We start from the raw sequence: 14,972 nt of genomic DNA, 5'->3' as shown, positions 1-14,972 counted from the left end.
GAACAATTAATTAATTTTCATATTCCTTGGTAGAAACTAATAACATCGCACATTAAACTAATAACGTACTTTCAATTAGAAACATAATTTTTTGCAGTGAACTTCATTCAAAGTTAATTATACAAGTCTCGTATTTCGTTATTGACAATTAGAAGACTCTTCGAAATGCCTCTGACTTACTACTTATTATATCTAAATTCCTTGATTAAAAAGAAAGTGGTTCCACGCGAATGACAATATTTGAGGCTCGTTCGGAAAATGAGAAATTTCAAACCTCAATAACCTGGATCAATTTGACCCTACACAATCAATTTTGTCATGATGATTAAGGCATGGACCTACCAGTATCTCATCGACTACCCATTATAATCTCCACTGGGGTAACGAATTTATTCGTGAACTATTAATTACCTTCCACCATTTACATGTGTAGACATTCAATCTTCACTCGAACATTTCTCGAGTCCGCAGAAACGTGCGTCCTGCATACCCTTCGCTGTCTGAATGCTCTGATGTTCTTTTCGTAGGGTCGCGTAGGTAACAAAGGCGATCGCGGCGACCCAGGCACGAATCTGACGTACGGTGATATCGGACCACAAGGTTTATATGGCGCCAAGGGAGAAATTGGTGAGGCCGGTCCGATAGGTTTCCGCGGTAGACCAGGTATTGACGGATCAAGAGGTTCGAAAGGCGAGAAAGGAGCTCCTGGTTTAGAAGGTGTGCCTGGACTTCAGGTAAAATTACACGGTCGTTAGCGAAAGGAAGCGAGAAATTTGTAGGGCACTTCGTTGTGACATTTATCACCTGATATCGATCGACAGGGAGCTAAAGGCCAACACGGAGACAGCGTGCAGGGCCCTCGAGGCTTCCCTGGAATACCTGGCCAACCTGGAATGCCTGGAAGAATGGGTGAAGCTGGTGCTCGAGGTACTGAAACTTGACTTTAACCTGCTGGATTCGGAGACACATTAGCACTTTGAGTAGCGCAAACTCCAAATGATTTTTAAAAAAAAAAAGTAGGGCAGACTTCTCCGAGCGATCGCTTCTGCCGGGAAAGTTTTCGGAAAGACTATCGCGCTAGCGCAAGCGGGAGCTGGCGGAATCAGTCCTTCCCACTCGTGAGGAATTTTGTGCAACAGAAATAATCATGATCATGGGCGCTTAGTGCAATAAGTTAAAGTGTAACAGACTCCCGCGATCATGTGAATCCCTGTTGAGCGGACTTCTTCATGAGCGGAAGGCGTCAGATTCTGTCTTAATATCGAAAAGTACGAAGAAATAAAAGAAAATTGCCTCCCAGTTAAAAGAGAAACGCTTCTTTAGGGCCTGACGGACCACATGGATTCGACGGGATGAAGGGGTTGAAGGGCGAGGTCGGTTTCATGGGACGTCGCGGAGACGACGGTGACCCTGGCCCGATAGGTTACTTAGGGAGAGACGGTATGCCAGGCCTGCCAGGTGCACCTGGTGAAGACGGCGACGTTGGTGAATTTGGCGAACCCGGCCCACCTGGTTGGCATGGAGCTGAGGGTATTCTAGGGTTACCAGGCTTCAAAGGAGAGCGAGGAAATGCTGGACCACCTGGTAGTGTGGGAACCATAGGTCTACCTGGGTTCAAAGGTGTCCCTGGAGACCGTGGTCCCGACGGGCCTGACGGACTTCATGGTGAAAACGCCTTCAGTGGACCCCAAGGTGACTTGGGTGAACCTGGCTTCATGGGAGAAATCGGCCCTGTTGGATACCCTGGCGTTGATGGTCGGCCTGGTTTGCCTGGTGAGCCCGGCTTAGCAATCGATGGAATAGATGGCCAGACAGGTCTGAAGGGTGAACCCGGCTTTGACGGATTCTACGGGCTCCCTGGGCTAAAGGTACATTTAGTGGAATGTTAACAATGTTTGAGAAGAGCAAATCACATTACTTTCAACTTCTTCTTTGTGTAATCTAATGAGACAGACGCATTGGTGTAAGTACAATGAGGTCGCGAAGAAACTGTTGCTACTGGATTATGCAGTATTTTAAATAATAGCGTGCTTTCCTATTATTTAAAATAGCGAATATATTTGACCTGGACAAAGTTATTGGATCACCTAAGACTTAATCCAGATTTTAGCAACCATTGTTTAGTTTACTAGACAGTCACAGTGGAGAAAGATTATTCTACAAATCATTAATGAAATTTGCTGCTACTTAGAACTAAATGCTCTACATAGTTGCGCTGCTGATCAAAACTGTTTCACCAATTGGCAAATCTCATTCGTATAGGGAGAAATCGGTGATATGGGACTTGATGGATTGAAGGGATCAAGGGGAGACTGGGGATTTAAGGGTAGATCAGGAGCACCGGGTATTCACGGTAGCAGCGGTTTAAAAGGTGAACGGGGTCTAATGGGTCCGCCTGGTTTCAATGGTCCAAAAGGAAGATGGGGATTGGCTGGTGATCCTGGTCAAATGGGAATGCCAGGTATGCTTTACAAAATCACACGAAATCGGTAATCGTGTATTAATATTTAAATACCTACATAAATTATTTCATCTGTAATCGTGAATAATATCAAACAGCATAGCGAACTGATATCCTTTTCATGTATTTCAATCACTGAGAAGTATACGTATGAGTTTCATTCGAGTCCATGAAGCTCTAGACTACTATAAACATCTAAAGAATAGTTTACTATAGTTTCAAAACCCAAAGATTTTTTTTTATAATTACACAAGAAGCTTCAAAGTCTTACATACACTTACTGTGGACCCTGCTCAGGCATGCCGGGTGATCAAGGCCCACGAGGACTTCCTGGTATGATGGGTGCCCCAGGACCAAAAGGTCAGATTGGTGAACCTGGTCTGCCATCGTACGGCGTGGCGGACAAGGGTGATTTTGGGAATCCTGGTCTTGATGGCCTGCCAGGTACAAAAGGCGAGCAAGGTGATGAAGGCGTTTTGGGATTACTTGGTCGAAAGGTATACCAACACTGTTGAAACTTTAACGATTCAATCTTATCATGATTCAGCTGAATACGTTTAGAATTTCTTGATGACATTAAATTCGTAATGAAATGTCACATACAATTTCAGGGTGACGTCGGTGACACGGGATACTATGGAACCGATGGATTCGCAGGCCTGCCAGGACTTCCAGGTTTGCCCGGTGACCGGGGCCCTCCAGGTCTCCCAGGTACAAGCAGTCTACATTCTCTCTTAATACGTACAATAATTGTAGCGTGAATAGTTGTCATAAAACACAATTTTTCAGGATTTACTAGTTCATTTGCTGAACAAGGTGAAAGCGGGAGAGACGGATTGGACGGACTACCAGGAATCCTAGGAATAGCAGGGCAGAAGGGTGCTCCTGGCGAGTATGGGCCCAACGGTCCCAAGGGAATTCTTGGAGATGTTGGCCCATACTTCCATGGTCCAAAAGGATATCCAGGAGATCAAGGTGATTACTTATTTTCGATGCTGAACCTACTGTGTATTGCTCATAAGTCGAATTGGTTAATCGTCGACAACATCTTAGTAGAAGGGAATAAAGCTTGGATTTCTAAACTTACCTCGGGTTAATTAGAATCCAGGCATCGTATGCTGCAACGAGTGTTTAATAAATCTAAATCTTCATCTTACAGTGAAAGTATATATGTACATGCTTAGAAGTCAAAGCTGCCGTGTATTTGTTAGTATCATGAAGGGGTCGATTATTCTTCACCTGTACCAAAAACTTTACCATGTTTCATAATCACCGTTTGTATGTACTGCTACTTAGGCCCAAAAGGTTTCGCTGGTATGCCCGGGGCCCCAGGATTACAAGGACTGCCAAGTCTTCCTGGACCACCGGGACCAAAGGGGTACCGAGGATCACCTGGAGTACCTGGAATCAGTATAAAAGGACAAGCAGGAGACTATGGGCGGCCTGGACGCGATGGCAGACAAGGATATAAAGGTGAAAGAGGTGAATCAGGTCTTGCTGGACTCATGGGAGAACCTGGAGAGAAAGGGGAACACGGTGATGAAGGAGAACCTGGCTTGCCTGGACTACCAGGACCTTTAGGCCCAAAGGTCAGTCAGTCCCACTACCGTTATATAATTTTTTATACGAAAGTGATGTAAATAAAGTTACCCAAACATTTATACACCGTTCCGTTGTAAAAACTGACGGCCAGGCCATGAACGAGATGCCACCTGGGCCCCTGTCCAGAAGGCTCTTTTTTTGTTTCCTATAATTTTCATACCACACGTGTAAATTTATTTGTAGTTCTGTTATGTATACAGGGTGTCCCTGAATATTTGCCACCCGGGCCTTTTGCTTAAATCCGCCACTGCACATATGTCATTAAATCTACACTGAACCTTGAAATATTATAAAAAGTTTCGTCGCTATCTCTAATAGTCATTAGGGAAATATAGACTGATGGGATAAAAATTTTAGAATATGAGCAGTAGCACAATATTATAATTTAACAAGAATAAGCCATGTCCCACAATTTATATCACAGAGAATAAGATTCTCCAAGACAGAGTCGTGAGCAAATAAATGTTGCCCAGGAGAAAGTTCAGATCTTTCGGGACACACTTCGTTGAAATCTTTGTCACGCATTTCTTTAATTCTATATGAATATAAAATATTGTTCATTGAACAGGGACCAAAAGGAGACCACGGTATGAATGTATTTTCGCCTTTCCCAAGAAAAGGATTGCTTGGAGACGTAGGATCACAGGGATTGCCAGGTATCAGAATAATAATAATTGTAATTTAATAATAGTAATTTGATTTGAAAATTACACAAATGATTGTTTAATGTAGGTTTCCCTGGACTGCAAGGAATGATGGGCGAGCCAGGAGAATATGGACTACCTGGAAGACAAGGGGAACGAGGAATGATAGGTTTGCCAGGATCTCAAGGACCAGAAGGCAAGGAGGGTGCTCCTGGTTATCCTGGTTCTCGTGGTGGTGTTGGCCGACAGGGTGCTCCAGGTAAAGAAGTCGTTGTTGATTGATAAAGCATGCTTTCGCACAGTGAACGTTTCATTAAACACATTAATATCCTATAAGTTGGTTTTAATAATAAGACACTTAACTTCGCTTTGATACTTCAACGGTATAATGAAAAATGCTTATTTATATTAGGAACATTAAGTACAAAGATTCGTCTGCTACTGCTTCAGGAAATATGAATTTATAATAATACGTAGAAATTAATAGAAATATTTTCTAGCTTTTTAGTAGATGCTGACAAACTACTACGTTTGTAGCGAGCATAATATTTCTTATAATGTTTTTTTCTTCTAATATTACAGTATCTTCGTTTTTCATTATACCTATTATACTTTACTAAACATTTTGAAATGGATATTCTTGGGAATATTTTGATGGCTTAGTGCAGAAATATTTTATGCTCACTTTTTGTGAAATTTGAGTTTCTTCATACTGTACAAAAATCACACTTATATCTACTTCATTTTGTCAAAAATAATATTTTTGTTCGTTGTATGTCCCTGAATCTTACGTACCATTGTATGTTTAAACCTGTTTTTCTCGAAAACACTAAAACAGCTTGCATCGACTCAGGACTAAATTGGTTTCTCAGACGCCGCGTATATTTTTAGCATTTAATTTTATGCACATAGGAATTTAAAAGTGAAGGAAAATTTAGGGAACGTGTAAGAACTCACAAGATCTGCTAATGTTTAATCATCAGGTTCCTAGGAAGAAATGAATATGTCTAACCAATTTGCTACATATTTATTGCACAGTTTTACGCATTATAATTATGAATTTTCAGGATCCCCCGGAGCGCCAGGTGCTCCAGCACCACCAGCGCCAGGCCCACGAGACAGGGGCTTCCACTTTTCTCGTCATTCGCAATCTGAAATGATACCAATCTGCCCGAGGAACACAGTCAAGATTTGGGACGGTTTCTCCTTGTTACATATAATGGGCAACGGAAAGCCTTACGGACAAGATCTGGGTAAGCAGCAGAAGAAATTTATACTCCCATTCCCGATTACCCAAAAAAGAATCGCTATCGGTGCCACTCGAAAAACCATTTCTCACTGAATCTTCAGTGATCCCACATCAAATCAATGCATTAAACATATTATAAAACATACAAACAAATATTATATATTTTCAATAACAATTCATTGCGATTCGTTTCCATATTACAATGGTTACATGACATCACCCTAATATTTATTTATAATTTAATGCAACGTTTCCCCCGAATTCGCATAATTTACGGGACACAAAGTGAGGAAGATGCAACGAAATAACTTATCAATGCTTTCTTAAAAGCAACAGTCAGCTTGTTGCAATTAAGGTAATGTCTGAAAGCATTCACGCGCGCGACGCACAAATGTTTCCTTCAGGTGCCGCTGGTAGCTGCGTCCAAAAATTCTCCACCATGCCTTTCATGTTCTGCAACATCAACAACGTATGCGATTACGCGAATCGCAACGACTACAGCTACTGGCTGAGTACCATGGAGCCTATGCCCATGTCGATGACGCCCATCCCGGCACCGGAAGTCGGCAGATACATTTCAAGATGTTCTGTTTGCGAGGCGCCAACTCGGGCGATCGCAGTGCACAGTCAATCCATGGCTATTCCAGAGTGTCCTGGCGGTTGGGAGGAGCTTTGGATCGGCTACAGTTTCCTCATGGTATGTTATTTAAATCATTTGATGAATGTATACCGGGTGGAGCTGTTTAAAGTACGCTCAAGCGGTGACTTGAATCGACACCATTATAGGAGCTCAAATGTATCGCGTGACACTCATAGTAAACTGGATACAAGCTCATTCAGCTGTACTGGCTCAAAATTCCGCGTCGGTTTCCGTATAACTAGTTTTTTTTTACTGCTAATGTCACTAATGGTACAAAGGGAGCGATCATTCAAAAGTAACTATGTCTTTGTTCTCGAGAAAATAGATTTAGATCAATATCATTTCCACAATCCACCCTGTTTTCCTCAAAAACGAAGACTGTGAAAGAAATTCTATTTAATCTTATTCGCGCGAGCATTCGGTCTTCCCGATGGGGTCGCTCCCTGGCGAAAGCACGATTTCGGTACTTAACTATGCACCCTTTCTGCAAAACAAAAATTGCTTTAAGTAAAACATAAGGGAGAAGACCTGGGTTAACTGTCCCACAAGAACCGCTTAATCGGAATATTGCTAAGTGGCAATCGCTCGGCGACACCCGCGTCCCACCAAAAGGGGAACCACGAGACTGAACCACCTAAACTTGCAGCATAGGGACGCAGGCGCAGGTGGCGGCGGCCAATCTCTCATCTCTCCGGGGTCCTGCCTCGAGGAGTTCCGCGCGAGACCGTTCATCGAGTGCCGTGGGCTGGGTACCTGCAACTACTTCTCCACCGCCACGTCCTACTGGCTGGCTACCATTAAGGATTACGAGATGTTCCGCAAGCCATCGCAGCAAACCTTGAAGGCCGACCACACCTCGCGTATCAGCCGATGCGCCGTGTGCCTTCGTCGCCGCGTCACGGAGGACCCTTACGGCAGATCCTTGAAGCCCTTCACGTCGAACGGCCGGAAGGAATCGGCTGGCAACATCCAGTACCAGCCTCGTTACCCAACCTATCAGCCTCAGGTGCAACCGCCTCCGGGCAGAGTAAGAAACCCGCACAGACGCGGGCCGTATCACTTCCGGCGAAGGGGGCCTGCTCCGTAAGACGGGCCGAACAACGGAGACCCCCGTGAAGCGGCTTACAGAATCGCCGTTGAAGCGGGGTTATCAGTGATGCGCAGGGGAGCAGCGGCTCCGTGTATATATATATAATATGTAAAACGAGATATATTCGAACCCAAGTCTTTTAGATAAGTTATCGCGGCCTTTCCTTCGTGGCGTAGGGAAACGAGGAGACGCGCACTACCCCGGCCACCCTCGCGGCTGGACACCGACGACGAGCCCTTCTCATGCCAAATACATATTATATACGGGGACGGTACGCGTCCCAACGAAACTGCCAATTGACGCTCGTCGCACGGCACGACGAACCTCGCGATCAAATTAAATTAACGATAATTCTTTACGATGTATCCGCTATTGTAACTGCCTATGTATTTTGCATCATAATAAAGGTGTTTTATAGAAGCTACCGAATGTTGTGGTACACTCAGGCTAAGAAATGTCGCCCCGACTACCAGAGACGCGCGGCGGAGAAGGAGCGCACCTCTTCCTAGCCGACCTCCGCGTTCATGCGACGCGCATGAAATTATATTGCCGACTGGGTAACAGTGCCAGACTTAATTGCGCATGTCGAGATCACTCTGATTTCACATATTTAATCTCGGAAATATGTGGGGGACCCTCCCCCTGACTTTCCATTTACGATGAGATTTATTGTTTGCGAGGGAACAAACGTTTATGCTATTGATATTTTTTAAGGTTAAAGATGCTTGCTAATTTACTGATTTTCACTGGAAGAAAAGCCGCTGGAATAGCAAGCACCGGGGGTGGTCTTGTTCGCGCCAAGGGTGGCAGGCGTTGGGCATTGCCTGCTGAAACAGATACCTATTTGCCGAAAGTCTGCACGCCAGGAGTGGCAGATCCAAAGGTTGGACAATACTCTTCCGTCATAAATGCAAGGTACATCGAAATGCTACATACAGGAAATGCAAAATAAAAGACTATTGGTGAAAATTGACTAATTTTTTCCTACTTCTGCTTGCGTACTAACTCTAAGTAAAGTTTATGACGTTTTGAAACATTAACGGCACGCTCCTCGATACCGCAGTTGTACCTACCTAGCATTTATGACGGAAAAGAATAGTTCAGCTTTTGGGGTTGCCACTCCTGTCGTAGACCTTTGGCAGGTAGGTATCTGTTTCAACAGGCAATTCCCAACGCGTGCCACCCTTGGCGCGAACAAGACCACCCCCAGCGCTTGCTATTCCAGCGGGTTTTCTTCCAGTGAAAATCAGTAAACTTGCAAGCGCAATATCTCGAAAACCAGTGGAAATAAGGTGTATACATTATAGGTTATTGAATTTGTCTTGGAACGCACTATCAAGTGATCTCTAAAAAAAATAGTTGCATTTAAAAAACAGAACTTGACCATCGTATCTTTTAAAATAATAATCGGAAAAAATCGTCCTTGCTAATAAATTTGCCCCCTCGAAACATGTAATTCCATATAAATATTTTTCTTTTATCTCCAATACGTTAGGAGATAACCAGCTGTTCAGTGTTCCCGCGGAGACACTGTATATTAAGACTTCAAGATAATGCAGGGAAGTAAACAACCTATCATTATTCAACAAGGCTTTATTCCTTTTCGCTTTTGCTACGCCAGTTCATATACATACATAGTCATTCTGTGACTACATTCAAAAGAATTCAAATAGGTATAGGTGCACCCTGAGCGCCAGTATAAAGTATTTGTGCCATTACTGACAAGAGAAGTCCGGTTACCCGACGAGGGCGTTAATCTCTATCGTGTCTTCCATCAGAATATTGTCCTAATACAAACGTTCAGTTTTAGGATTTTCGAAAAATTTTGCCAGATATTGGCTATATTACGAAGCCAACATAATCGCCGAAGAAGCATTCCAAGTTTCAGCTGCAAAGGTCCAAGTATCGCGAAATCTACAAATCTTCTGCGAGTAGACAATCGATGCGACTATTTAAGAGTGGTTCATCTTTTATTTATGTTATTAAAGTGGTCGTTTGTTCCTCGATGACCAAGCAGCGCAGTCACAAATGCTGTATCTCCCAGTACACCTACAGAACGAAAGTATAGTGCTGAGAATAACCATAACCTTTGACCACAAAGGTTTGGTTTAACAAAGAGTATGCGAATTCAGATAACTGGGCTTGACATGCGCGCATGCGAATCAAACGGCCCATTTGCATAAGAGCTTCTATTTGCTTTGTAACATTCTTCAGGGTGGCGTCGAGAGCAGAAGAATTTGCATTTTCCTGCAGCCCCCGATGTTTGTCTGCAACGTTTGAGAACGTATGCATAAAATAGGCCTCCTAGTTTTCTTTCCAACGCGCATTTGATAGACAGAGAGACGTAAACGTAAAGAAAAGAAAAAACAAAACTGAAACTGTTTTCTCTCTTACACAGTATTCTTCATATTTCAAATCCTTTCATTATCTGAGGAACGTTTAGAGGAACGACGAAAGTAAAATATGTAACTGTTATCACGACACGCGTCAAGCGTTGAAACTACTTTATATCATGCTTATCCTTATTTAGAAGCCACTGTAATTGGCATTTCGATTTCGTGTTCAATGCATATTATAAAAAGTTGTAATAAATAATTGTAATGAAGGATAGATGTGAAGCTATTACGTTTAGTTATCTATTGCAATTTTATATCTACACATATACCACGTAACAGCGTTTTCGATAATAAATAATACTATTTATCCAAACATCAATTTTAAAATAAAGTATATCAAATATCTTATCGCCAATAAAAAAGTGTAACAAAGTTTGTAATTTTCGGTTACAAAATCTGGTTTCGGGGATTTAATATCTTCATTTAAATTCTAAAATGTTTAGCTATAGTAAGAATGTAAGTTTAGTGTGACGTCCCGGCCCCACCACATGGGTCACGCCGGTTAGTCTCCGCCGGTGCCGCTAGAGGTCTACTCTTCTCGCAAGTCCCCTATCGTCCTTTCTCGTTCATATATATATATATATACAAGTTACAAGTTTATTTCCTCTTAGTCCCAGTGTGTCTAGGGCAGGGGCCGTAAGGTATAGCTCTACTGATGAAGTCTGGCCGACTGTCCCCAAGACGAAACAACGCCCCGCACCATCCTCTTTTCCTCCTCGATCTTTAATATCAATCCACCTGCCCCGCACAGTACTCCAAAAAGCGTGACCGGCCTGAGGAAGGGATTATACGGTTACGCCGGAGGCGACAGGGCATGAATCATCCCCTCTTTACGTTCCCGGAATCAATCACCAATCTCCAACTCGGTTGCCGGACGTAACATTAGTAATACCAGACATGCATGTGAGATGGGAAAGGGGTCTGTAAAGGTTCCAACATAATTCTCGAATTCCCAGCTCACGTTTATTCGTCTTTTAAATATGCTGCGGAGGGTGAAACGAACGATCCCGTCAGTGACCGAGAAAATCGCCGGAAATGAATGTACACGATGAGATCGATATTATATTTATATTTATAAAATTATTCATCATTAGAAAGCACATATGATCTATCTATATGACGTAATCCACTACGCACACACGCGTACAAGCGTGCCTACGAGCGCACGCACGCACAAAGAGAAAAAACACACGCGGAGCCGCACGCATACCGGTGAGACCATTCATTCGTTCCGTCCTCTCTCACGCAGGCGTAAGCACACACATTCACACATGCGCGGGCATACATACACATGTACGTACGCACGTACGTATGCGCGGGCGCGTGCACACACGCACAAAGAGACACAGGGGATGAACACGCGGGAACGCGTGGAGACGTGTAGCATGTGCATCCGTGTCTGTGGGTATGTGTGTGCGTGCGAACGACCAACAGACGAGTATACGTGTCTATGTATGCACGTGTACATATTCAGAGTACCTCACGAATGTGTTTTACAGGTTCGTCGTATTTTTTTTCCTTTTACGCAACTCTTTGTAACTGCTCGAATTGGAAGAAAGTGCAACAGAGATGTAGCAGGCCAGTGTCATCACAGAGTAACAATAATCGCACCGTGTTTCCCGCGAGAAAATACCGTCTCAGTTCGTGGCATCTCCAATTTATTTCCATTTCATTTTTGTCCTTCTAAATCTCCTTTCATCCCAATCCGTACCGTTCGCCCACTACTTTCGCACGCGCAACTTTCAAATCGTTGTCGACCCCCGATTCTTACCATCTAAACTGTATCCTTAAGAACCTTAACGTCCCACGTTTACTTATATTAATCGCTACCGACGATCGAAACTAAGAAAACGATTCTCCTCGTCTACTTGTCTAATTAAAAAATAAAAGAAAAAATTAAAAAAAAAAAGAGGAGGGGACGTTGAATCGTCAAGCAACGGTTCAAACTCGAGCGACCGTCTCGCAGGCTTCGGGGCGTTCGCGTTCGCGTGTGCAAATAGGAAACAAAAATAGAAGGGAGTACGGGGTAAAACGAAAAAAAAAAAGGAGAGAGAACACCGGGGTAGAAGGCGGCGGGGTTGATAAAATATCGTTGTCAAATTCGGCACGGCGAGCAAGAATTTGAATGTAAAAAGGATCGCGTGTCGCAAAGAGAACTAAAGCTAGGGGCACATCCACCGCGTGTAAAGGAAGAAAAAAGCTTCAACGCGTTCTGGCGCGGACTTCCGTCGCGATGGGCGACAGCTTCCGGTCGGTGTGGATCGTCCGTCGAACGGAAGTCATCGAGACGGAGCAACGAATTCGCGTTTCCCTTTCTTTCTTTTATTTTTTTTTTTTAACCTCGTGGCAATTTCTTCCAACTTCCTCCATCCGTATTTTACTTTTATCTTTTTTTCATTTTATTTCATTTAATAATCGGTAAACATCCTGGAAAAATAAGACACTTGCGTGAGATTTCTTTCATATGCATGTAATAGATATACATATATATACACACCAAATTCTTTTTTTTTTTTGTATAGCGCTACACGTGTGTGTGTATATACGTATAAACCGTAATTAGACGTATTTCATTTTTCCTCTTTCACGTTTTTTTTTTCGTCCTTTCCCTCTTCCCTCGTTCCTCGTCTTCTTTTGTCCGCGATTCGATCAATGTAACAACAGATGTCATTTAGAAGTAATTTTAATGTGCATTCTCTAGAGACCCAAAAAGGAGAATTACGGAGCTATGCAAAATAGAAGATTGATCTCCATTTTCTTTTTTTTTTTCTCACACGTATACATATATAAATATACGCAAATTTATATACCGATTATATATAAACAACCGGGCGAATTAGTTATATATAACGCGTTATATAAATCCCTATACATATATATATATATATACATTTATACAATATACATATATATATGTATATATAAAGGTACTCTTACTATTGAATAGAAATATGCATATTCCAAGTGTTCAATAATATCAATATCCATATAATAATTATTATTACAATAATAATAAAATAATATTAATAATAATAATAATAATCCTTAATACTATAATAATATAGTAATTGCAACAAGAATATTGGTAATAGTGATAATGATGATGTCAATAATAATAATAAAATAAAATAAAATAATAATTATTATAATATAATAATAATAATAATAATAATAATAATAATAATAGTTATAATCATATTAACAACAACAAGTATTCTTTGTCACATTTTGGTTGCAGATTCTTACAATCACAAATATATTATTCATAAATGTAATAGTCAAAAAGGATGTTAAATTAAGAGAATACATGATAGTGCTCTATTTTGTTTGTTTGTTTCTTTCTTCCATTATCTTCGTCCTCTTGTGTACAATAATTAAACCTATAAATAGTTCTATGTTCAACAGCCAGTGGTATAGTAAAGTATACCTTTGAGGTACCTACGTAGTTTCTTCTTCAGTGATACCAAATACAACCCACTGACAGGTCACGTGGACACCCTTAACACGGGGAGGGGGAGTGGGTACCCGCGGCCGTCAGTCTATCGTGTCGGTATTATATCTTTTCTTCTTTTTTTTTTTATTTATATATATATATATTTATATTCATATATATATATATATATTTATATATTTATATATTTATACTCGAATATCGTCCGAAGCTGGGATGCCCCGATAAAGGCTTTCTTTCTTTTATATATATATACATATATATATAATAATATTACGTATACATACATATATATATATATAAATTAAGAACGAGCGTCACACCATCGCGCCACGTGCTCCCCACGCGACCACCCTCTCTCTTTCCTTCTTCCCCCTTACGAACAGCGATATTCATTTTCCCTCTTTTTTTTTACCTTTTTTTTTTTCATTTTTGTAGCTTTCGTTTCCGTCGCGATCGATCCCCAACGTGAAATCCCGATCACAATCGCCGATCCTGATTCGCGACCCCTCGAACACCCCAGGCTGCGATATTCCAGCCACCAGAGCGCGGACAAAGCCCCTGAACGACCGACAATCCTCGACACAGCCAGAAATGGGAAACGGAAACTTTTGGTCCATCGAGTTCGTGTAAGAATAATAAGTCGACGCGTCGGTCGCTTATGGCTCGCGACTGCGAGTCCCCCTTTATTCTCCGCCTTGTCCCGCGAAGGGCGCGAAGCTTTCCCTCCGCTTTCCTTCCCCACCCCAGCAAACGAGAAGGCCTCGGGAGAGCAGGGCGCCAACGGCCACTCAGAGCTTTCTTCTCTCGCATTGTATTTGGTGATATACGTAAACTGAATACTGACTCCGTGTGTTGCGGCGTTACATATAATACAATTAGTATCCATTACGTATATAGGGTGTGTATGCGCGTGTGTGATGCAACTCTCATCCCCGTTCGCTCCTCCCGCTCGCTGCTCCCCCCCCTCACTTTCCTCGTTCTGCGCTCAAACGTATATTACATAGATCCCCTTAGCGTGCAAGCCGTTGGCCTGCAGTCACTCGGACAACAGTTTCTGTAACAGCGACGACTGGTTCACCTTTGGATCACCTCGAGCCACTTCCTCCATAGAAGTCTGGAAAACGAGTTCCCTTAGATTAGCATAAGGGCGCACCGGGCAGAAATTTGATGGAACGCGGTGGCGACCCCCGTTTCACGAGGATCGACGCTCGATTCAGAATGTAGGGGGTGTTGAACAGGCACCGTGGTCGAGGAAACCACTGACATTCGGAAAATGACAGATCCTGTCGCATCACCTTTTCTGTGCAGGAAGTCTGTTTTTTTTTTTGTAGGAACCGGGATGTATGCAGAGATGGGTAAAAATTTTATTTAAATTAAACTTCGAATAACGAATAAAAGTTAGAAAAAGTATTCGTCATGTGTCGAATAAAGTTGAC

At 42.4% G+C, this 14,972-nt stretch overlaps 2 protein-coding genes across 19 annotated transcripts in view; one reads left to right on the top strand and one right to left on the bottom strand.

Annotated features, from left to right (window-relative positions):
• The window catches only part of LOC143379015 (uncharacterized), a 90,737-nt gene extending 82,627 nt beyond the window's left edge, over positions 1-8,110 (top strand). Inside the window, 14 exon segments of the mRNA XM_076831262.1 lie at positions 528-734; positions 822-927; positions 1,324-1,868; positions 2,263-2,461; positions 2,759-2,958; positions 3,073-3,172; positions 3,251-3,436; positions 3,758-4,050; positions 4,632-4,719; positions 4,796-4,966; positions 5,775-5,960; positions 6,361-6,653; positions 7,243-7,664; positions 7,666-8,110. Of these exon segments, the coding sequence (XP_076687377.1) occupies positions 528-734; positions 822-927; positions 1,324-1,868; positions 2,263-2,461; positions 2,759-2,958; positions 3,073-3,172; positions 3,251-3,436; positions 3,758-4,050; positions 4,632-4,719; positions 4,796-4,966; positions 5,775-5,960; positions 6,361-6,653; positions 7,243-7,664; positions 7,666-7,753 (3,084 nt within the window). The 3' untranslated portion in view covers positions 7,754-8,110.
• Positions 8,111-11,136: 3,026 nt separating this feature from the next.
• LOC143379016 (uncharacterized) overlaps positions 11,137-14,972 on the bottom strand; it is a 202,293-nt gene continuing 198,457 nt past the window's right edge. For all 18 annotated transcript variants that reach the window (XM_076831276.1, XM_076831278.1, XM_076831268.1 and 15 more), the window contains one exon: positions 11,137-14,650. In XM_076831276.1, the coding sequence (XP_076687391.1) occupies positions 14,573-14,650 (78 nt within the window). In that variant the 3' untranslated portion in view covers positions 11,137-14,572. The remainder of the gene's footprint in view (positions 14,651-14,972) is intronic.

The sequence above is a fragment of the Andrena cerasifolii genome, chromosome 2 (genome assembly GCF_050908995.1).
Source record: "Andrena cerasifolii isolate SP2316 chromosome 2, iyAndCera1_principal, whole genome shotgun sequence".
NCBI lineage: Eukaryota > Metazoa > Arthropoda > Insecta > Hymenoptera > Andrenidae > Andrena > Andrena cerasifolii.
Note: the sequence above shows the minus strand (reverse complement) of the source record. Positions and strands in the feature narration are given on the sequence as shown.